This window comes from Oreochromis aureus, linkage group 18, assembly GCF_013358895.1.
Source record: "Oreochromis aureus strain Israel breed Guangdong linkage group 18, ZZ_aureus, whole genome shotgun sequence".
Lineage (NCBI taxonomy): Eukaryota > Metazoa > Chordata > Actinopteri > Cichliformes > Cichlidae > Oreochromis > Oreochromis aureus.
Window position 1 is genome coordinate 35080160 of NC_052959.1, and position 25052 is coordinate 35105211.

At 40.6% G+C, this 25052-nt stretch overlaps 1 protein-coding gene and 1 gene segment (V, D, J or C); one reads left to right on the forward strand and one right to left on the reverse strand.

The window, feature by feature from the left end:
- LOC120434305 (zinc finger protein 570-like) overlaps window positions 1–25052 on the reverse strand; it is a 488395-nt gene that overhangs the window by 275904 nt on the left and 187439 nt on the right. The window lies entirely within an intron of this gene.
- LOC120434318 lies at window positions 22529–23252 on the forward strand. The segment is given in 2 exon segments: window positions 22529–22712; window positions 22866–23252. Coding segments are annotated over 2 exon segments (423 nt in total).

Below are 25052 nucleotides of genomic sequence, written 5' to 3' on the forward strand. Positions count from 1 at the left end.
ACATTGGAAAAGGGTTTTTCTAATCAGACTTTGATACGATAAACATGTGTTAGGTTGTTGAAACCAATCAGCTACAAATGAATCTTTAAAATCCAGTATTGATGCTGGCTGGTTTACACGTGTGCTTCTGCTGTTTAATACATGAGTGAGATTATTCTACATTCTGCTAAATAGTTCAAATATTCAAAGCTCTCTTTATTTACAGGCTCCACAGAAACCAGGGCCAAGCCTATCCAGAAGAAGCAGCCTTTGGAGGAGGAGCTACACCAGTGAATATGAAAGGCTTCATTTAGGAGCTGAAGAGCTGCTGTGTTCTCTCTATTGTTCATTCAGTCCAAGAGAAAATCATGTTCCTGCTTTTCATTTGGATGATGATGGTCTCCTTTCAGACTGGTGAGTCATCAGAAGATGGAGTGAGATGTAAAAGGAGATGATAGACATGAAAAGATTTGGATGTTGTTTGAATTGATTCACTTTTTATAAACTAAACTAAGTTTAAAGATACAGAAACATGATGGTGAAATATGTCTTTGTTGTTTTCAGGATCCTCTGAGGATTTACTGACACCATCTAAAGATGTAGTGATGAGTTTGGAAGGAGACACTGTGACTCTCTCCTGCAAATATTCAGGCTCTGTCAGGAACCTCTACTGGTACCATCAGAAGTCCGGTTCACGTCCACAGCTTCTCATGGCAGAACATTCAGCGCAAACAGAAAAGCTGAAGTTTATACATGAGAAAGAACAAAAGGAGTTTCACCTGGAGATCTCCTCTGCTGCAGTGACAGACTCTGCTGTGTACTACTGTGCTCTGCAGCCCACAGTGACAGGAAACACCAAAACTCTGTACAAAAACCTTTGGAGCAAAGACAACAGAATACTCCACAACATCCACTAGAGGGAGCAACACACTGTTAAACCTCTGATTTGTTATCACACAGGAGGGTCTCCGTCTTCTTTAAGAGGTTTAAAGTTCAAGCTCTTCACTATGGACACTTTGAAAAGTAATGACAACTGAAAAAAAATACATCAGTTTGAGGATATTTTGAAAACTGTTGATGAGTGAAGCCTGATTTCAGACATTAAAGCGTCACAGTGAAGTTTTGATTTCTCTGAAAATGAAACAAGTGAAAGATTTTTCACAATAAAGCACAAAATTCTTAATGACTTAAAAAGAGTCCATTAGGTTGTCTTGATGCACTCCACAACATCCACTAGAGGGAGACATGCACTGTTACAATTCTCTGATTTGTTAGAATGCAGACTGGGTCCTTTTACAATGATGAGACAGTTATGAATTAAAAGTTTTAGGAAAACAATAATGTGGCATTGAAGTGCATATACTTCAGCCATATCATGATGTGTTGGCATTACTATTTACGATAGAAATAGAAAAAAATCACAATCAGTCAAGCATAAAGGTGACATTTAACCCTACTTACATAGAGTCAGGAAATGTATTAAATATTTAAAATGTGTGAAAATGATTAAACTGTTAACAATATTGTTACACACTGACAGGAGACAATATTCGTTCTGGTGCTGCACATTGATGTTTTTTTTTTAACCTGAAATAAAGCAAAACAGCAGTTCTGTGTTACTGTCAGCTTCCATAGCCAACACTGCCCTGGGTTAGTTTTTTACTTGTAATGGCAATTTAGTAATAAAGCATTAGTAACCAGGGTAACCTAGACAATAGAACAATGAAGATGTGCAGGCTGGCTCAGGGTGCCACGATGTCTTCGTAAAAATATTAAACGATTGCAGATTGAAGTTTCTTTGTTGGTCTGTCAGGCTTCTGGTGTACCACAGGTCAGCTTCTATTATGTATAAGCAGTTTATATATTATCAGTTTTCTGCAAACATGCTTAGAAGTTAAATAAAGTAATGTAAAGTAATGTTAATGTTAATGTTAATTTCAGTCTAAAGTTGTTTACACATAAAAGATCTACTGTAGTTGTTTTTGTTGTTGTTTTATGCTTTCCAGTTACAATTTAAATTGATACTTTGGGTGAAACATTTTCTGTATTTTACAAAAAATAAAGAACATAACCAGTGTTGGTGAGTAACAGAATACATGTACCGGCGTTACGTATTTAAAATACAAAATATGAGTAACTGTATTCCGTTACAGTTACCGTTTAAAAGGTGGTGTTCAGAATACAGTTACTTTGTTGAAATAAATGGATTACGTGGCGGTCTTTTCCAGTTTCATATGTTAGGCTATGCCCTCTCTATTTTTGGTAATTCTACGCTGGTGGAAACCCAAACAAAACATGCATTAAGAGGCTCTAATGCCTGTGTCTCAATCTCGCGGTCCATGTCACCTCTATAACGACGTGATAATGATGCATAATGAGCTGAAGAAGTAGTTTTAAAAATTATTATTCAAAAAAATTTATTTCATATGAAGGCAATAGGCAGAGTCCTAAAGAATGTAGCCTCATGGGCAGTGTAGTTTTTACACCTGAAAGATCTGCTGTTGTTGTTTTATGCTTTTAAGTCACAGTTTCAACTGATATTTTGGGTGAAACATTTTCTACATTTTTACAAAAATAAAGAATTTTATCTGTGTAAGTCTGTGTGATTTTTTTTTTTATTAGCGGCATACAGATAGATGTTTTCCCACAGGTTTTACAGATGTACGGTATCTCTCCTCTGTGGATTCTGTGGTGCACACATAACTTTTCACCCTTGCAAGAATGTTTCCTACCTCTGTGGATTACAGTACTCTTGTAAAATGCTGATAAATACTTTCCCATGGATGGAACATTTATGTAGTTTCTCAACAGTGTGTTTTACAAAATGACCTACTAGATAGCACCATCACTGAAACTTTCCACACATGTTTGGGGTGACTGTGGCTCAGAATGTAGACCAGGTCAGCAACTAATTGAAAGGTTGATAGTTCAATCTCTGGATTCTCCAATCTGCCAAATATCCTTGGGCAAGATACTAACCCCAAGTTGCTCTCTGAATGTGTGCGAAAATTTGATAGAAAGCACTTAGGACAAGAATAGAAAAAAGTGTTTTGAGCACTCAGAGGAGAAAACTGCTATATAAGAATCAGTCCATTTACCATGTTTTGAAGAAAAAAAAAACAGCTTCCCACTTGTGTGGCCTCAGGGATGTTAGTTCACATCAAAGTTTGTCTATGTGTCAAACATCAGTTTCATAAACTTTTTGTACAGATTCTGATGTATGAATGTATTCCTCAGTATGACTTCTGTTTCTCTGAAGTTTTTTTGGCTTTGCATCTTCTAAGAAAGAAGACATCTTGTAACATTTTAGTAGTGTTGTTTTCTGTGTTATTTGCCAAGTTTTGGACGTGGCACCTTGCCTGGGATTACTGTAACGACCCTAATATCACTGAAAAGCACAGAGTTGCTTTTTTTAGGAATTGATGGAATTTTGTGATTGTACCAATCATCATCATCATCAACTTTATTTATAAAGCACTTTAAAACAACCACAGCTGACACAAAGTGCTGTACATTAGAACTGTAAAATAAAATTACATGAGATATAAGTAAAAACCAAATAAAAGAAGAGTGAAATCATTAATTAAATAACTATTTCAATTAAAAGAGAAACTAAGTCTCACTGAGGTTAAAAGCCAAGGAATAAAAGTGGGTTTTAAGACGCGATTTAAAAGTGGACAGTGAAGGGGCCTCTCGAATGTGCATGGGCAAATTATTCCATAATTTTGGAGCCACAATAGAGAAGGCCCTGTCCCCTCTGAGCTTCCTCCTGGATCTCGGTACCTCCAGGAGCAGCTGGTCAGCTGACCTGAGAGACAGACAGGGTATGTGGGGATTGTTACGAGTTCAAAGTATTGGAGATGGATACAAGAGGAAAACCTAAATAACAACACTGGTGCGGCCGGGTTGAGTCAAACGATGATTTTTAATGAACACACGTGTGGGAGATGAACACTGTATGCAGACAGCATAAGATCTCAAAATGGTGGAGCATTGCTCAAACTCTTATAGCCTCTAGTGGCCCCCACCTAGTCATAAAAGCCGAAACATTGACATTCTTTCTCTCACACGGCGCCTAAGCTATGACCTTGGCTCCCTGTTTATCTCCTCCTGCTGAGATGGGGCAGAAAACCTCTCCGGTATATTCTGCTTTCTTCTAATCAGACAAATAAGGCGATGACTCTCTGAAAGCAGTATTTCTTAAAACTCAGGCGTATAATGCATCATAAAACAATATCATTCATTCACAATAAATCAGCAGTCTAATGTAATGCAAATCAGTTTAACAAATGTAATAGTTATCACCTTCTTCTAATTCAGGAGAATAATGCAAACTAAAACTACATAATATTTCACAATCTTTAATTAGGGGTAAAACATGGCATAAGGTAATATTATAATCCCACAGGATGAAGAAGCTCAGAGAGGTAAGGCGGGGCAAGACTGTGAAGGCATTTAAAAACAAACATAAGAATTTTAAAATTAACTCTAAAAGACACCGGCAGCCAGTGCAGAGAGGCTAGCACGGAGTTATATGCTCTCTTTTTCGAGCTCCTGTCAGGAGTCGTGCAGCCGCATTTTGAACCAGCTGCAGACGTGAGAGCAATGACTGACTGACCCCCACATAAAGTGAGTTACAGTCGTCCAGGCGGGAAGAAATAAATGGATGGATCACTGTTTCAAGGTGCTGCCTCGAAAGCAAAGATTTAACTCTTGCCAGTCGCCTTAAATGATAAAAACTGGACTTCACCACTGCTCTGATTTGGTTGTCAAATTTAAAATCACTGTCCAACTTAAAACCAAGGTCAGTAACAACGGGTTTAAAATAGACTTCCAAGGATCCTAAAACAACAGAGGAGGACTCACAGGGACCACTAGGTCCAAACATCAACACTTCTTTTTTCTTTTCATTAAAATTTAAAAAGTTTAGAGCCAACCAAGCTTTAATGTCATCTAGACATGTCAAGAGAGGTTTTATGGAGATGCCATCCTTCTGCTTTAGTGGCAAATAAATTTGGCAGTCATTGGCTTAACAATGAAATGAGATCCCATGCCTTCTAAGGATGGAACCCAGAGGCAATAGATACAGTAAAAAGAGCAGTGGCCCTAAAATTGAGCCCTGTGGGACGCCGCATGACAGAGGAGCAGAAGACGATTCGTAACCGAGAAGGCTGACAGAGAAAGTTCTATTTGACAAATAAGACCTAAACCAATTAAGTGCAGTGCCACCAATACCCACTACATCATGTAATCGAGAAATTAGAATATTGTGGTCTACAGTGTCAAAGGCAGCAGTTAGGTCAAGCAAGACAAGAACAACATGGTTACCAGAATCGCATGCCAGAAGGATGTCATTAAAAACCCTTAATAATGCACATTCTGCGCTGTGAAGGGTTTTAAAACCTGATTGAAAAACTTCAAAGATGCCATTTTCATCTAGAAAATCTTTCAGTTGACTAAAAACAATTTTCTCTAAAACCTTGGAGACTAAAGGCAGCTTGGAAATAGGCCTATAGTTCGCTAAAACTGTGTGATCAAGGCCAAGTTTCTTAAGCAGTGGCTGCACTACTGCATGTTTGAAATTTGCAGGAACCATACCAGAAGACAGACTGCTGTTAATAATGTCAAGGACATACTGTCCTATACTAGGAAAAATTTCTTTAAAGAATTGTGGAGGGAAAGGATCCCGAGTGGAAACTGTGGGCTTAATATGGCGAACCACATCCTCTAAAGTGGAGAGCGTCACAAGCTCAAACTGAGTAAAAACAGCAGCGTAAGGGACAGAGACAGAGGGGTCAGAGTCAGGAGCTGTGATAAGAGCCCTGGTGGTGACAACCTTTTCAATAAAAAAGTTCAGAAAATCATTGCAAATCTCAGGAGAAACTTCCAGACATTCAATGGAGTATTAAGAACAGTGTCAGTGGTCCTAAATAACACACGTGGGTTATGACAGTTGGAAGAAATAATATTTGCAAAATATTCCCTTTTTGCCTCTTTAACAGTGTTCTGGTAGCGATGCCAGCAGTCTTTGAGAATTTGAAATGATACATGCAGTTTCTCCTTTTTCCATCTCCGTTCTGCTCGACGACATTCCCTCTTAACAGCACGACTGCTCTCATTAAACCAAGGCTCAGGTTTAGCCTTAGGCTGCCTGGGTTTTAAAGGAGCCACAGAGTCCATGATTTTTTGACAGCAAGAATAAAACCAGGAATTTAGCTCTTCCGTATCAGAGGAAACAAAGTCAGAAGGGCCGCCGAGCTGATTAAAAGCAGCAGAAAACTGCGCAGCAGTGGCGGGGTTAATAACCCAACAGCACCGAGTAGCAGCGCCAGATTTAACTGCGGTATATGTCAAACCAACGTTGAATAACACAGGCATATGATCTGAGAGTGCACTGTCACAAATCTCCAAGTTAGTGACAGGCAGACCATATGACAGAACAAGGTCCAGTGTGTGTCCGTGCTCATGTGTAGGGCCAGGCACGGACTGTACCAGGCTAAAAGAGTCAATAAGGCTTAAAAAGTCCTTTACCAGTGGCTTATCAGGACAACATACATGTATATTAAAATCTCCAACAATAAGAACACTATCATAGTTGGGCATAATCCCAGCTAAAAAATCAGAAAAGTCGTTTATGAAGTTCTTATTGTATTTCGGGGGATAGATGACAGCGCAGAAAACCGGGTTTGTATGACTCACCTCAAACGAGGTAAGTTCGAAGCTGGAGAACGAAGGCTGTAGAAAACACTGCTTACATTTGTAATCCTTTTTGTAAACAGTCACTGTGCCTCCACCTCTACCTGACGTCCGTGGCGAATTAAAATAGCAACAATCCATTGGTAAAAGTTCAGATAGAGCACTGGACTCACCAACACTCAGCCACGTCTCAGTCACAAACAGAAAATCCAGATCACGGGAACTGAAGAAGTCCCGAAGAATAAAAGTTTTGTTTAAAAGTGATCTGGCGTTCACCAGGCCAATCCAATCCTGGCAGGAGCTGGAGTTGGCGCTCGGGGTTCAGGAGGTCCAGAAACCCGCCGCAGCGATCTCAGGTTCCGATAATGTTGACAGCGGAGGTTTAGCCTGGGAGGGCATGGGCAGCGAGGCCGAGGAGCATCATCATCAAAGCCGACCACAGGCACCAAACAGGCATCAACAGGATCCAGAAAACGCCGAGACACAAACAGCCTTGAAAAGAATCCATGCACTGGTTGGAAAACAGCAGAATAATTCTTTAGGTAAACCTTTAGCTTCACCAGGCGACCGCTTCGTTTACCCCGGCGACGATGACGCTTTCGCCGGGAAGGTAGCGTGGGAACCCGGTACAGGTAACCCGGGGTTTCCGATGCAAATGGGGGCAGGGGTTGCTGCCCACCAGCTCCAAAGGACACAATATTTTGGACCACAGGTTTGAGGTCGGTTGCAAAATCAGTTTTTACCCCGGTTCTTTTATTCGTCGAGGCATCCAGAGACGGCACCGGAACTCAGTAGTTATTTTACAAAATCTTTATTCATCTTCATTTAAGCATGCACTTCTAGAAGGGAAGACGAGGCCGGTGTCCCTCTGCAACAATCTTCACCTCTTTGTTAGTTACACCCAGCTTTATAGAAGGGACCCCATCATAAACCCCCCGGTGTGCTACAAACTCTGTGTCTGTGTCTATGTGCACGAGCACGTGGGTGCCTGTGTGTGCGCGTACCCGCGTGTCTATGTGAGTGCACGTGAGTGAGTGTGCATGTGGATGTGTGAGTGTAACAGTTAAAACACTGTGGGTATGTGTCTCTTCCTAGGGGCCATAAAAACCATCTCCCTTCCAGACCACAGTTATCAAGTTAAATGTTGAGACCCCCACACAGGTATCCTCTGGGGAATTTCCACTCAGCATTAACTCCTCTTTGTCTTACTTTCACAGTTCAATTGGGGGAGGGTCTCCTAAGATCTACTCCTAAGTTCATGACACAGTCAGGCCTTTATTTATATCCAGGGCAGTGTCAGTGTCTCACAATAATTCTACATTCTATCTAACACATTTCTAAACTCTAAAATAAGCTAAACATTCCTACAGGTCCAATAGTGTCTGGCGATCATACCTCAGCAGAGACTTTGTTTCGTGGATGACACAAATTAGAAATAACATAAACAGGAACAAACTTGGCAGTGACAGACGAGCAGCCACACACACCGGCGCCATCTTGACACGCCCCTTCATTGGTTCAAGAGTTACGGTCATTTGACCTAAAACCTACAGGTGCACTCGTGCTCCATAAGAGGCAAGGGAAAATAATACAATACGAAGCACGCAAGACAGAAACTTTCAAAATAAAACTGGAATTAATATATACACTGAGAATCAGATCAAGACATGCAAACTTGACACATAAACTGAAGATTAACAAGCAGAGAGACAAGATGTAAAAAACAGAATGTGACTGCAAAAGACTGACCTACTAAAGCAGGGTGAGAACTGAAGGCACAGAAAACAGGAAGCGAGAGAAGACACGATTAACTTGACAGAACTACACGGGGAAACCAGACAACCATAGAGACACGACAGAAAAGCATGACAGAAGATGATAACTGAATATTACAAAACCAAGAAGATGGGACAGAATATAAACAGACTACCAACAGAATATAATAAATGCCAAAGGAACTATCAACCATGCTCATATACAGAAGAACGAAACTAAAACACGAGAGATCCTCAAAAACATGAGGAATCACAAAAGCCCTGGACCCAGAGACCATGACAACATCCGTCCATCAGTTTTCCTCTGATGGGTGCTGGAGCCTATTACATCTGTCATGTGGTGAAAGGTGGGGTAGACACCAAGGCTAACATATGGTCAGAAAACCATAAATGTCCACATTCACGGCCAATTCAAAATCTCCAAGTAACCCAATACATGTGTCAGTGGACTGTGGGAGGAAGCTGGAGTAGACATTTTTATCATTAAAACTTTATTTACAACGAGGGGTTAAATTTGATAAACTGTACATTTAAAGCTTGTGTTTAATGTCCTATTCATGTTTATGTTTTTAATCAGACAGTAAATCTGTACATAATGGGGTTACTGACATGTCTCTGACAATAAATTACACAATAGTGTTATTCAAAGGTTACAGGACAGTAAGTCCAGGCTAAACTGGCTCGTTTGCAGCACTGTGGTTTCCCTGGTGCAGGCAAACTGTAGTAACCACAGTCACAGCTAGGCGAGGATGTGGCCACATCAGGGAAATTATTTTTAAAAAAAGTAAAGTATTTAAAGAAATCTGGAGTGAAATTCCTGATAAAATTTGGAAAGAATCGGTGGCAGAGGTAAAACATTCGAAGGGAAAAGATTTTTTAAACCTTATTTGTGGGAAAATTCAGCAAACCTTTAAGCAGTAGTGATGGGAATTCTGGCTCTTTTTAGAGAACCGGTTCTTTTGGCTCGGTCACTAAAAAGAGCCGTCTCTTTCGGCTCCCAACCGGATCTTAAGGTTGTTTTGTTGCTTTAATTAATTTATTAACAAGAACAATATAAATTTATATAAACAACAATTTAAATGTTCTATTTTCTATTTACAATTCAACTTTCAACTATTTAAATTTTCTGCGTTTTTCTTTTAAACAAATATAAAGTGAAACAACACGAAATGCTGCAAACCAAAACACAATAAAATATAAATTAAAATGTGCAAAACAAAAAGAAGATGCACGTTCTGTGTTATATAGGCCTGGGATGATTTTTTGGGAGAGTGTTTTCCTGCTTTGAATTGCATACATAGGATTCAATTCAATTCAATTCAATTTTATTTATATAGCGCCAAATCACAACAAAAGTCGCCTCAAGGCGCTTTATATTGTACAGTAGATCGCACAATAATAAATACAGAGAAAAGCCCAACAATCATATGACCCCCTATGAGCAAGCACTTTGGCGACAGTGGGAAGGAAAAACTCCCTTTTAACAGGAAGAAACCTCCGGCAGAACCAGGCTCAGGGAGGGGCGGGGCCATCTGCTGCGACCGGTTGGGGTGAAGAAGGAAAACAGGATAAAGACATGCTGTGGAAGAGAGACAGAGATTAATAACAGATATGATTCGATGCAGAGAGGTCTATTAACACATAGTGAGTGAGAAAGGTGACTGGAAGGAAAAACTCAATGCATCATGGGAATCCCGGCAGCCTCACGTCTATTGCAGCATAACTAAGGGAGGATTCAGGGTCACCTGGTCCAGCCCTAACTATATGCTTTAGCAAAAGGAAAGTTTTAAGCCTAATCTTGAAAGTAGAGATAGTGTCTGTCTCCCGAATCCAAACTGGAAGCTGGTTCCACAGAAGAGGGGCCTGAAAACTGAAGGCTCTGCCTCCCATTCTACTTTTAAATACTCTAGGAACAACAAGTAGGCCTGCAGTGTGAGAGCGAAGTGCTCTAATGGGGTGATATGGTACTACAAGGTCATTAAGATAAGATGGGGCCTGATTATTTAAGACTTTGTATGTGAGGAGCAGGATTTTGAATTCAATTCTGGATTTAACAGGAAGCCAATGAAGGAAGCCAAAACAGGAGAAATATGCTCTCTCTTTCTAGTCCCTGTCAGTACCCTTGCTGCAGCATTTTGGATCAGCTGAAGGCTTTTCAGTGAGTTTTAGGACATCCTGATAATAAAGAATTACAGTAGTCCAGCCTGGAAGTAATAAATGCATGAACTAGTTTTTCAGCATCACTCTGAGACAGGATATTTCTAATTTTAGAGATGTTGCGCAAATGGAAGAAAGCAGTCTTACATATTTGTTTAATATGTGCATTGAAGGACATGTCCTGGTCAAAAATGACTCAAGGTTCCTCACAGTGTTACTGGAGGCCGAGGTAATGCCATCCAGAGTAAGAATCTGCTTAGATACCATAGTTCTAAGATTTTCAGGGCCGAGTACAATAACCTCAGTTTTATCTGAATTAAGAAGCAGAAAGTTAGCGGCCATCCAGGTCTTTATGTCTTTAAGACATTCCTGCAGTTTCACTAATTGGTGTGTGTTACCTGGCTTCATGGATAGATAGAGCTGCGTGTCATCTGCATAGCAGTGAAAATTTATGCTATGTCTTCTAATGATGCTGCCTAAGGGGAAGCATGTATAATGTAAATAGAATGGGTCTTAGCACTGAACCCTGTGGAACACCATATTTAACCTTAGTGTGTGAAGAGGACTCTCCATTTACTTGAACAAATTGGAGTCTATTAGATAGATATGATACAAACCACTGCAGTGCAGTACCTGTAATACCTACAGCATGTTCTAATCGCTCTAATAGGATATTATGGTCAACAGTATCAAACGCAGCACTGAGGTCTAGCAGGACAAGCACAGAGATGAGTCCACTGTCAGAGGCCATAAGAAGATCATTTGTAACCTTCACTAAAGCTGTTTCTGTGCTGTGATGAGCTCTGAAACCTGACTGAAACTCTTCAAATAAGCCATTCCTCTGCAGATGATCTGTTAGCTGTTTGACAACTACTCTTTCAAGGATTTTTGATATGAAAGGAAGGTTGGAGATTGGCCTATAATTAGCTAAGACAGCTGGGTCTAGAGATGCTTTTTAAGTAAAGGTTTAACTACAGCCACCTTGAAGGCCTGTGGTACATAGCCGATTATTAGAGATAGGTTGATCATATTTAAGATCGAAGAATTAATTAATGGCAGGACTTCTTTGAGCAGTTTTGTAGGAATGGGGTCTAAAAGACACGTTGATGATTCAGTCCATGAATAAACTTTCTGAATCCTTTATCATCAACAACTGAAAATAGTTGGAAATCAAGTGCAATCATTTTTGCCAGGTCTTTATCCACTGAGCTCTGTCTTGCTGGGTCACAGATTTCTGCAACAACTGTCTAAGAGCTGTTTCGTTCGTGACCGACACATCACGGTCACAGCTTTATCAGACTTAACTGATATTCTGTATGTGCCACTTTATGTCACACTGACCAATCAAATGAAAGGTAATTTAGATAATGCTTTAAATTAACTCCCTGATATCTGCCCAGATGCATTTCTCTATGGTTGCTGAGTAACAAGGCACGTTTCTAGATGGAGCATCAATTCGAATTCAACCTGATGATCCTCTTTAGTAACACTTTCCAAATTCTATTCAAAAACAGACAGAGTTGGCAAAAGTACAGACATTCTGTATTTAGGTAGAAGTACAAATACTACTGTTAAAAAGATACTCTAGTAAAAGTTGAAGTACTGATTTAAATTCTTTACTCAAATAAAAGCACAGAGTGTAAAGCTGTCAGCAGGGGGAATAACACAGGGCTGTGAATGAGTCCTGTCACTGTGATCAGGCTCCTCCTTCTAATCCACCAACTTAGTGTTGATGAAGACTAAACAGAGAGATCACAGCTTCTTTATACTTGCTGTAGCTCACAGTTACTCTACACTGCAGATATGACGCCTCTGTTCATCTCAGTGCTGCTGGCTGCTATGTGCCTCGGTATGAACACAACTCTGTTTCTTTGATATCAATCCAACATTGACATGATTCTTTAACAGCACACTGATACTGTTTGTTGGTGTTTTACAGAATGCAGAGCACAAAAAGACAACGTGCTGCAAGCAAAAGGAGAAGAGACTGCTGCTGCAGGAGGCACAGTAACACTTGGCTGTCTCTATAACAGCAGCAGCTTTTTTTCTTTCTTTTTTTTCTTTTGCCTGTCCCATTTGGTTCTTTAGCCATCAGAATTATTGACTGAAGACCAAGAAAGATACCCAACAGATTTACTTTACAAAGTGGATCATCACGGCCTTGCCATATTGGTCCATTTGATTGACCTTGGTTATTATAATTTACTTATTTAATTTTATTTTAAGTTATTACAGATGGGACAGACATGACTGGGGGATAGGAAAAGGGGAGAGAAAGAAAGGGAGGGAAGGGGAAGACGGACAGTGAGAGAAGACATTTGGTTTTTTTTTAAACCCACCTAGATCACCTGTTGAGAGAAAGCAAAAAGAGAGCAACACAGTAAACACAACCCCATTGCAATAACCTAGATAGAACAGATGTGTTTTAAGCTGTTTTTTAAAAGTACCCACAGAGTTGGTGGTGTGTAGCGGGGGAGGTGAACTATTCCACTGTGTTGGAGCTAGGGTTTGAAAAGCGGGTGTCACAGCTACGGCGGTAGTCGTGTGGTGTTGTGAAGGAGGCCCCAAGCTGTGCTTTATTTACAGAGTGGCAAAATGGCAAACAGGAAATGAGGAATGAGCACAAACTAAACTGGGAAAACTAGAAACCAAACCTGAAATAATAATATACAGAGACACATGCGATGAAGAGCAGAGAGACGCTGAGAACACCAGTTAACACAGACGAAGCGACGAGGAACACAGGCAGGCACACGCTATAAATACACACAAGGTAACGATGGAATGACACACACAGACCTTTCAAAGTAAAGCAGGAAATTCACAAACACAAACTCAAGGAACAGAACCAAAACAGAGTCTCAGGAGCCGCAGAACCAGACGAGGATGAAGCTGCAGACGAGGATGTGGAGACTGGAGGTGGTGACGCTGCAGGCGATGGCTGGACCTGCTCGGAGCCTCCAGTGAAGACACAAAGCTGAAGTGGCTCCTCGGACTCTCCAGCGGAAGCAGGAGGCTGAAGCTGTTCTTTGGACCCCCCAGTGGAAGCAGTCACAGAGCCAGCAGGCGCGGAGTCCTCTGGCGAACACAAAACAAAACCAGCAGGCATAGAGTTCCCTGGCGAATACGAGACAAAAGCAGCACAGAGTCCCCTGGCAAAAATGAGGAAAAACAAGCAGGAACGGAGTCCTCTGGCACACATAAAGCAGGCTGGAGCTGTGCAGAGCACTGGCTCTGCTCAGGCAGCGACAGCAGGGTGCAGACCTCAGCTGGCTTCTTAGCCTCCAGGGGTCCAGAGTCAGCTAAGGGCTGAAGCTCAGCCTCTAGAGAGGCCCTGGAGAGAGTTACTGTCTCTACACTGGCCAGCTTTTGAGGAAGCATGACAGTCCTAATATGTTAGTCTCTCTGCTTTGAAGAGGTGGTCGAAAAACAGTCCCTTATGGGCTGCACTGTCATAGCCCTAAGCACAGCAGAAGCGGGTGAAGGTATTGGCTGAATAGGTAGTGGAACTAAAAACTGAACTGAGGGTTGGTTTTAATTGTTTCGGGGGAGACAAACACAAAATAAACTGCCTCAGAGTTATCAAGTCCCAGCTCGGAAGGAGCGGAAGAAAAACAGATTTTTATTTCCACAGAAGTTTTCAAAAATGCCCACTTGGGTGAGGTTAGTTATGATGGTTGTATTGTAGGTAAGCTACGGCTATTATCCCTCGTCACACAATGAACAAACGCAGAAGACAAAGTCCCAAAATCTGGGGAAGACAAAGTGCCAACTGGCTGCTTGGGAGTTTGAGTCTGGCCGTGTGGTGACACGCTGGCAGCGCTTCCTCCTCAGTAGTGATGTGTCGGTCACGAATGAAACGGCTCTTAGAGCCGACACTTTGAAGTGAACGACGCGAGCTGGCTCCTTATTGGGAGCCGTGTTTTTTTTTTCTCTCAACCTCTCGCACTTTTTTTCGCTTCACATGAGCCGTGTGCTTGTGCCGAGCAGAGGGGGGAGAGAAAGAGAGCCAGGGGCAACAACAAGAGACAACATCGTCACATTAGAAAGGTATAGTAATCATCCACAACTATTTTCAGTTGGCAGGATTCAGAAAGTTAATTCATGCAGTGAATCCTATGTAAGCAATTGTAAGCAAGAAAACACAAAAAATCATCCCGGGCCTACATGACAGAGAATGTGGATCTTTTTGTTTTGCATATAGTAATTTATATTTACTTGTGTTGTGGTTTGCAGTGTTTTGTGTTTTTTCACTTTAAATTTGTGTAAAAGGAAAAAGCTGAAAATTTAAATAGTTAAAAGTTGAAATGTAAATAGTTGGGTTTTGTATTTTATAATTTATTTATGACATTTTATGTGGAGTGAATAAATAAAAGTATATTTACGGTGGCCCCTAGAGACAAAGCACACACAAACTCTAAAACACATTCTTTGTGTTTATTCTGCATTTACTTCATTATATTGGGCTTGATATTGTCTGGAGCAAGAATTAAACACTCAGTCTTATCTGCGTTAAGCTGCAAAAAATTGTTTGTCATCTAACCATTAATTTCCTTAAGACAGTCCATTAGACTGGATATTTTTTTTAATTCCCAAGGTTTAAAGGAAATGTATAACTGGATATCGTCTGCATACAGATGGTAGGAAATAATTTTGAAACTGCTAATGATACTGCCTAAACGAAGAATATATAATGAAAATAACAAGGGCCTTTAAACTGATCCTCGTGGGACTCCACGTGACAATTTAGCCACATCTGACCGAAAGTTTCCCACTGAAACTAAAAGTGTTCTCTCTTTGCCAGAAATGAGGTGAACCATTTTAGGACAGATCCAGATATCCCTACCTTATGATTTAACCTGTGGATTAAGATCTGATGATCAACGGTATCAAAGGCTGAGCTACGGTCCAATAGAACAAGGACTGAACAATCGTCTTTGTCCGCGGCCATCAAAAGGTCATTTGTGACTTTAAGGAGTGTAACTTTCTGAATCCTGACTGAAAGTTATTAGAATATTATGCTTTTCAAGTGCCTTCTTTACTTGAGACCAAATGACTTTTTCTAATATTATAGAAAAGAAAGGAAGTTTTGAGATAGGTCTGTAGCTTGACTGAAGTCAAGACTGAAGTGAATGCTCAAAAACTTTACAAAATAGAGAAGTAGGTAGGACATCAGCTAGACTCGTTGAGGGTTTTATCTGGGTTAGTATTTCTGATAGATCTTCTAAAGAAACTGGGTGAAAGGATTCCATAATTACTGGGTGTGGAAGATCGTGGTTGAAGGGGCTCTCTAGGGGAGTTATGTTTCCCCTTAGGTCACTAATCTTATCTTGAAAGTCATGGCAATCCTCATCTGAAAAGACAGGTGTACACAGAGTTGGGGGGAGACGATGCTACTCAAGACAACCTTAGGAATTGTTTTTCCTACTGTGCTGATAGTTATTTAGAGAAATAAGTGGCTCTCACATCTTTCACCATGTTGTTGAAGGTAGATAATAGTTCTTTTAAGTGGAGCTTATGAACCTTGTTGCTTTCTGCAAGCGCAGAGATATGGCAAATTTGCCAAAAGCTGTGGATAGCTTCTGTGAACCAGGGCAGGGATTTAACAGTGCTGCCTTTCCTGATTTTAAGAGGAGCCACTTTATCTAGAATTTTTAGGCATTGCGAATTGAAGGAGTCTACATGTTGTTTCATTTCATCACTTTTAGGTAGATTATTATCAAACAATTCAACTGTTAGGTTTGTATTGGTGGCTTGTCATTTACGCTTAGAAACATATACTCATATATGCTTAGAGGTGTATAATCGATTGCATAATGATAGGAGGTCTGATCCTTAGTAGTCTGCAAAGACTCTGTGTGGCTTCCAGAGTGTTCTGGGATGCACACATGAAAGAGGTCGTACCTTCTCTTACTGTTTTATGGTATGATAAACACATCTATGTCCGTTTAGGTATAAGTGCCTTTTGTTTAGGTGAACTGCTGGACTTCCAGGCCCAGCAGATTTAGGGAGGTTATTCACGGGGTCACATCTTGACACCCCCCCCTACACACGCATATATACACACACACGCATACCTACACGTACACACCAACAGTACTCTTTGTTGACATGTATGCCTTTATAAGATGTCATATGTTAATGAACGTATGCATATTCATGTAACCTCAATAAAGAGCAGTGTTATGAGGGAGCTCGCTGAGAGTGACTGGGGTTCGAGCGGCAGGAACAGCGCTCGTCACGGTTCTTTCCCTCGTGCACGAGATTACTCAAAGAGTTCAGCCTGGTGTCTAATGCTTTTGCTGTTGTAGTAGAATTGTCTTGGTCGTTCCAGCAATAGGTCTGTGTTAGACAGACCTATCATTAATTGGTCCTTCTCAAGCCGGATTCTGCAATCAAACATTCACCGAGGGGAAAAGCACCAAGCTGGAGTCTTACGCCATTCGGGACTCATAGAAACGCCTGCTAAAGGACCTGTGACATAAAATTTGTCACCAGGCTGGTGGGAGAGCATCCATTTTTCCCTCGATGGATGATGATTGATGGGATCTGAGGCTGATACTGCACGCAAAAGCAACACCAAGTAAGTTGAAAGAAAGTGATTCTATAACCGCGTGACTAGGTTTGTGTCCTGAGCGTCCGGTGCGTGTAGGCCTATTTTGTGTTGTTGTGTTTATGTGCGTTTGTGTGAGTGAGTGCGGAGCAGGCACGTGGTCTGTGGCACCGGTTGTTGTTGTTGTTATCATGGGTTCCTGAGCAAGTAAAACTGCCTCACAGGGAGACGGCACATTCATGAAAAAAATTTGCTCCCGGAAGCGCACAGTATTTAGGATATTGTCATTAAAAAAAAAAAAAAATGTGATTTTTAGGGTAAACTGATTGCTGGAAAATGTCAAATATTAGAAGTTTTCTGAAAACACAGCGGCCTTGAAGAGCGTGCAGAGAAGGCCAGGCCAAATCAGCTGCAGTTAAGATATGCCCTGATCAACAGCAGCCTGTGCTCCAGACCAAAGATTTAGAATTGTCTTGGTCGTTCCAGCAATAGATCTGTGCTAGACAAACCTATCATCCACAAATTCTTCCACCACAGAGTCAGTAATTAATCATGAATGCTTCACATGAACAGAAGGCAGAGTGTCACAAATTAAGGAGAGATCAAATAAAAGATATAATCACTAATAAAAATGTCCTCATGACAAACTGGCCCAATATCCAGCCACAGTGATAGGTGCAGACTGAGACATACAATTTACTAAACAGTTCTTTATTAATCCATACCGCGTGCACTATATACATGTGGGGGAAAAGACCAGGGTTCCCGGGGTCAGGGAAACACAAGATTTTCACACACGCTCCGCTCCTCTCATTCCTCACACACAAAACTCCACGCTGAACAGCTTCACTCACACTCAGGGGTCACGGTACCAGACGGGTCCAGGAAATCTGTGCACAGTGATGAGGGTTACTCCTAAGCAAGCACAAGAAACAATGGTTTTCTGCAGAGCCGGCAAACACTGATATGAGTTACTCAATATTCCAGTGACAAGTAGCTCAGCACTCCTGCTACTTGTCACTGGAAACAATAGTAAGGAACAGAGATGGGCAGTAATTACGCGTTACTGTAATCTGATTACTTTTTTCAAGTAACGAGTAAAGTAAGGGATTACTATTGCAAAAACTGTAATTAGATTACCGTTACTCTCCCGTAGGAACGCTGCGTTACTACGTTACTAAAACCGTGAGTTTTTTGCAAGAATGTCTCATGACAGTGACGTAAGCGAGTGCGACGTTTGTGACAACAGCTGTGTGCAGATCAACAATGTATAATATATCAAGTGCGGGAGAGAGTATGAGCATGCAGCGTTTAAAGCGTGGAAGTACTGACCTTACTTTGAGTTTGATTCCATAAAAAGTGACAAAAACATTAGTGTCCGTTGTGCGTGGGAAGAAAACTTCTTTTTACAGCGAAAACCCCCTAAACTTCCAAGCAAGCGCCGAGTGTACTACGACTGTAATGGGAAATTCACAGAGAAACTCGCGGATTCTTCCACTGACCACTGCAGCACACCTGCACCAGGGTAAACCTCCGCCTAACCCAGTCCTGCTTCACAGGTGAAAATAGAGCAACAGGACCGACGAGTCTTTGATTTTATTTATTTTCTGCTGTGTTTTACTTGCATCTATTTGAAAGAGTGAGTGTAAACACAAAAAAATATTTTATTTTATGTGCTGGAATGTGCAGAAAATAGGTTTAAATGTTAAACAAATTTTTTCCAGTCAGAGAATGTTGCATATAATTTAATTTTTGCTTGATGCATAAAGTTAAAAGATTTAAAGTTTAAAGTTTTAAAAAGAGACTTTTCCATTTGATTACATTTTGTATGATGGATTATGCAGAAAAAGTAGAATTGGGCTGAAAGATCTATCGCTTTATCACCTATTCAGGTTGTAAATTGTGTTTTTAAAAAGTAACTAAGTAACTAAGTAATTAATTACTTTTGAAAATAAGTAATCAGTAAAGTAACGGGATTACTTTTTGGAGGAAGTAATCAGTAATTAGTTACTGATTACTTTTTTCAAGTAACTTGGCCAACACTGGTGAGGAATAAGCTGTGATCAGCTGCAGGTGTGTGGGCCAAGGGCGGGAGCTCAATCTGAGCTCCGCCCAGGCAAAGTGACAGGAGGGAGAGAGCAAGGGAGGGGAGAGAAAGCCAAAATTAAAAAAATTATTCCTAATAAAAAAAATTATTGAGGACAAATGTCTCATTTGAGATTGAATGGCAGTTTAATAGGGTCATGTTAATTGGCGAGGCTGAAATTGATTTGGTTAAATCATGAGGGCCTTGACGAATGATTTCCCTGCACACTCCCAGAATACTCCACAACATCCACTAGAGGGAGCCACACACTGTTAAACCTCTGATTCTTGTGTCATTGGACTGATGACAAAGACAACAGAGAAATGAAGCAGTAAAGATCAGAGACAGAGACAGAGCTGCTGTGGAAGCACAAAACTATATGATTGGCTCAGCTATTAAACTGGCCCCGCCCACTGAAGTTGAGCTCATCCAATGACATTATTTGTTGGTCATTGTGCTGCAGTGGAAGAACATTGTTCATGTGCTGTCTGTCTGGCTTTAATAACTCCAAAGACATGTTGCTGCACCTGTTTTTGCTTCTATCTCACATTATAGGTGAGTTTAAGAACAGGGATTAAAGTTTAGTTGAAGCTGCTGCATTAAGCAGATATACAGACTGCATTTCACTACTTTTCTTCTTTCTTTTTCCAGGACTCACAGCTGGAGACTCAATCACTCCTCAACGAACTGAAGTCACTGAAACAGAAGGAGAATCTGTCAAACTCACATGTAGCTATCAGACAAGTGCAAGTGGTGCTGAGCTTCACTGGTACAGACATGATTCTGACCTTCAGGCTCCTCAGTTTATACTCTGGAAAGGAGGGAAACGGGAGACAGGTCAATATATTCCTGATAATCGATATCAGTCTACAACAACAGATCGATCAACTACTCTGACCATAACAGCCCTAACCCTGGCAGACACAGCTCTCTACTACTGTGCTCTAGAAACACAGTGATACAAAGTGTAGAAGAGGCTGTACAAAAACCTGAACACAGATATCTGACTACTCTTCAAAGAGGAGGGAAGTGGTATTCAAAGCACAGCTTCATATCAGATGGATTCTGCTAATTCCTGTTTTATCAGAGTCACTGTGGTTACAGCTGCTAATGAAACACTGTGGGAGGATTCACATGAGCAGCAAATCCACATCAACCACAAACCAACACTTTACATCAGCATCAACAGTCAGGAGGAAACATCGTCGCTGTCTGTGGTCCTGAAATTCAAAGCATCTGAAGTGTAAATGTTGTGAAGCTGAAGGAAAGAAATTCACTTCCTGGTTAAACAAAGGATAACATTAATTCAGTATTTCTTTTCTCATTGTTTGTTCCAGAGTTGAAATGAAGCCTGATGAAAAAATAAAAATGTATTAAAACTCTTTAATTTTTGTCAACATACTGCAGGAAATGTTGATTCAGGTATTAGAGGATTGGAGGTTGCAGATTATCTTTGAGTTCCTCCAGCAAAGTGGGAATAATCGACACTCTCAGTGTGTCCTGATCTGATCTTCTTCTGGGTTTAAATAAACAAACACAATCAAATCCTCTCCTCCTTAAACTTTACAGTCTGATATGGAAACATGTGCAGACGCTTGTGCAACGAGACCCGCTGTAAAAATCACTGTGTGGATTTGTCTAACGTGTCGCTGCAGCTCGCTGGATTGTTTAACACCAACAGATGGTTCACTGCTCCAACAGACCCAAAAAGTTATTTTCTGTGGCTCCACCCACTGATTTACTCAGCCAATGAGATGGTTTCCTTTATGGATTTGACATAAAAAATGTACTGTTGACTTTTATAAAGGGAACTCAGTGAGAAGATTGATGTAAGAGGTGGAAACTCCTGACCTGACCCTCAGTTCTCACCTGTGCATTTCTGGGAGTTCCTTTCTCTAAGCGCGTTATACTGGAAGGGGAATATTTAAGTCAAGCACACAAACTGATTTACTATTATTTTCAACACACAGTCTCTTCATGCAGATATTTTACAGACAAGAAACATCTCTTATATTTTGCGCTCGATATAGCAGAGTTAAAGCTGCACGGAGATTTCAGAGCTCATGCCAGAAGAGTGAATGCCAACAGAGATGTGATAAAAACTTACAAATAACCAATTCACCCAATTCTAAATTTGCTCACTGAACTCAGCCTCCACTCTGTGTGGTTTATATCTATGCTCTCCATTATTCTCCCTTTCAGCCACTCATTCATTGAACCCATCTCCTCCACATCTCCACCTCACCCAAATCAGTCAGAGCGCCATCTGAGCCTAAATATTCATCTTCACCACCAGCAGCATCTAAGACGCCGGGAGTCCCGTCCTAGATTCTGTCACTGCTGGGATTCCATCAGAGTCCAATCTCCAGATACACTGATTAACTTCTCTATCTCAAAAAATGATGTTCAGTTCTTCCAAGTGATCTCTCCTTATTGAATTAATGTCACGTCTAAAGCACCAAACAAACACAAAAACACAACAAAACAGCAAATGAAAAAAATAAAACTACTGGAGACTCGAGCTGGCAGAGCGCACACAATCAACCCTTAACTGAGTCGGAGTGAAAACATGAATTAGAAAATTCTAAATCAAATACAAATCATAACATGACATAAAGTCACAAAAATATGCTGATGACATATTTTGATAAAGTTTAGTTTAATACATTTTCTTCTTTGCCAAACAGAAACTTTGGGGCCCTCTTGGGTTCCCACTCTGATCCACACACCAAACAGCAGTTTTCAGTGGAGAGTCCACAGTGTCAGAGTTTGAAGAGGAGGCATTAGATCATCTCCACAGTGAGCATGCAAATCTTTGGTTCCTAAAGAACTCAAAGGGTTGTGCACTATGAATTTATCCCTCAGGGTCAGACTGTCAGCACATTCCCCTGTAACGTCCTGCAGCGTCTGAGGGAAACATGCAGCACAAACCACCTGAACTTTGGAGCGTGCTGTCCGTACAAGATTTACAATGTGGGTGAGTTTCAGAAGGATATAGTGGAGAGATTATGAGGCCATTTCCAAACAGTTTTAATTCCCTTTGTCTGCAGTGAGATTATTATTCACAAGTGGAAACCATTTAAGCTGCCAATCATCCCAGGTGAGGTAGTCCCAGCAAATTCATCCCAAGGTCTGATCATGTGATGTTCAGAGAAACTGCAACAAAGCCAAGAGCTACAGCTCAGACTCTGCAGGCCTCAGTTAGCAGGTTAACACAGAATGTACAAAACACAAGCTGCTGGAAGCTTTTTCCACACTGCTGACCTCCACTAGAGGGCGACATCATCCAGTAGGCGGTGCTCTCCTTCTGCACTGTGTTCAACCATTGTGTCAATAATAAGTGCTGCTGTGAAGAGAACAATTCTCAGACTGAATGTTGAACATCAGCTAGTTTCTCCTGTTGATTGAAACCTTGTTGTACAGATGGAACATTGGCTGTGGATTATTCTTGCTGCTCTTTTCTTTGGTAAGATACAAACATCAACATGTTTCCTCTGCACACGATTCACAACAAGGACAGAAAGAGGAGATTTAATCATTTTACACTGTGGAACTTTTAAATAACTTCAATCATGTTTATTGATCCATCTCTTCCTCTGCATGTTCTGTTCTTCCTCAGAGTGTAAAGGAGAAGACAAAGTGATCCAGGAACAAGGAGATGTCATTGCGGCTGAAGGAGACACAGTTACACTTGGATGTACTTTTACAAGTCAAACAACGCCCACCTTGTTCTGGTACAAACAAGAAGTAAACGCTTACCCAAAATATATCTTGCGGAAATTTCTCTCTGGAGCAACAGATAAAGCCCCCGAGTTCCAGGAGGACAGATTTGATGCTAAAATCAACGAGACATCAGCTCCTCTGAAGATCCAGAAGCTTCAGCTGTCTGACTCTGCTGTGTACTACTGTGCTCTGCAGCCCACAGTGACAGGAAACACCAAAACTCTGTACAAAAACCTTTGGAGCAAAGACAACAGAATACTCCACAACATCCACTAGAGGGAGCCACACACTGTTAAACCTCTGATTCTGTTCCTGTGACTGAAACATTGTGCTTCTGGTTACACTGACTGTCTTCACCTTCTTTTTGTCAACATGCAATAAATTGTTTTGTAAAATGTTGATGACAGAGCACCACAGACTCAGTTTGATCTTTTTCCAAGAAGAAACCGTCTTCAGATTGTTGCCAAACATAAAATTTTACTAAATACTGACAACAATATGTGACACTGTTAAAACATATTTAAGGTACCAAGTATCCACTCAGCAGTTTAACAGTCTCAGATTGATTGTGCTCTCTGACTGAGATCACAGCCTGGTCTTAGTCGACCTGTTAGTGACACTGTTGAAAATGATTTAAACACACTTTAAATCTCAAAGCTTCATTTTGAACCTGATTTGCAGGTTGATCAAAAATCACATCTGAGCAAATATATTGTGAACCTAAGAATCTACAGAGTGTCCACTTCTTCTTCTTCTTCTCTCTGGTTTCAGTGGTGAAAAACACAGTTTGTTTTGTGCCACCACATGTATGTTACTGAATTTAAATCACTGTAAATCAGCAGGTCTGACACACTGACACAGCCTCATTTCTCTGTATAAGGAAACTGTCAGGGTCCCTGAGTCATCGGGAGTTTGAGTTTTGTAATTTCATTATTAGTTTTTGGTTTCCAGCAGTAGTTTATTAACAGAAACGAGGAGAATAATGTTTTGGTTTCTTTGTGCTTTTGAGTTTTCCTGATCCCTTTGTTGGTTCTCTGTCGTGGTATTTGTGTCTCTAGTTAGTGATAGAGGACTTCAGGTTGATTGTTTTCCTTTCCTGTCCCCTTTCTGTTTCCTCAGTCTTGTCCAGTGTTGGGCAAGTTACTTTGAAATAGTAATTCAATTATAGTTACTAGTTACTTCTTCAAAAAAGTAACTGAGTTAGTAACTGAGTTACAATATTCTAAAAGTAATTAATTACTTGGAAAAGTAACTATTGCGTTACTTTAAAAAAAAAACACAAAGAACGTTTAACCCTCTGGGGTCCAGAGTATAATTGGCCATTTTTTTACTACTCTTGATTTTCCCTCCACATTTTACCTTTACAAACTATTTACTTTGCCTTGTTTGGTATCATCCTTTTTAGCACAACCTCACGTGCCTGAATTTACAGTTATGTTCTCATTTTGTCATACTGTATAACCAGAATTGATCTAAAATCAGACAAAAAACATAAAATCAGAGTAGAAAAAGTTATATTTTTACTGTAACAACCATAAACATGTTTAATGAATCATATTTCATAACTTCAAATGCAAATATTAATTGTCAATTTTACAATCCTATGCACAAGTTTTGCAAAAAACAAAGTTATTTGCATCCATTTACCTTTTACCCTTTTTTAAAATAACCATTTCAAACTATTTACAGAACAATCAGCTGTTCTTCAATAAGATGCCACACAAATTATTTGTGCCACTCCAAAAAAATCATTTCTGTCCACTATAAAGGAGAACATCCCAGCCTGATACCTGCAGGTCTGACAGCAGCAGGTGTATCACTGCTGTTTCTACCTGGAGACAGCAGTCGCCTCATTGTTCTGACACACAACACAAAACTATCCACAACACTACACACTAACTACACAAGACAACACATTAACTACACACTCCAAACACGCTAAACGTCACAAATCTCTCACATCTCAAAACTCGCTCTCTCTCTTTCTCCCTCTCTCTCTCTCTCTCTCTCTCTCTCGCCGTCACTCCTAAAACTTTTTTTTGTTTTGTTTTTTTGCTCATAAGCAGAGAGTGCTTGCTAGCGC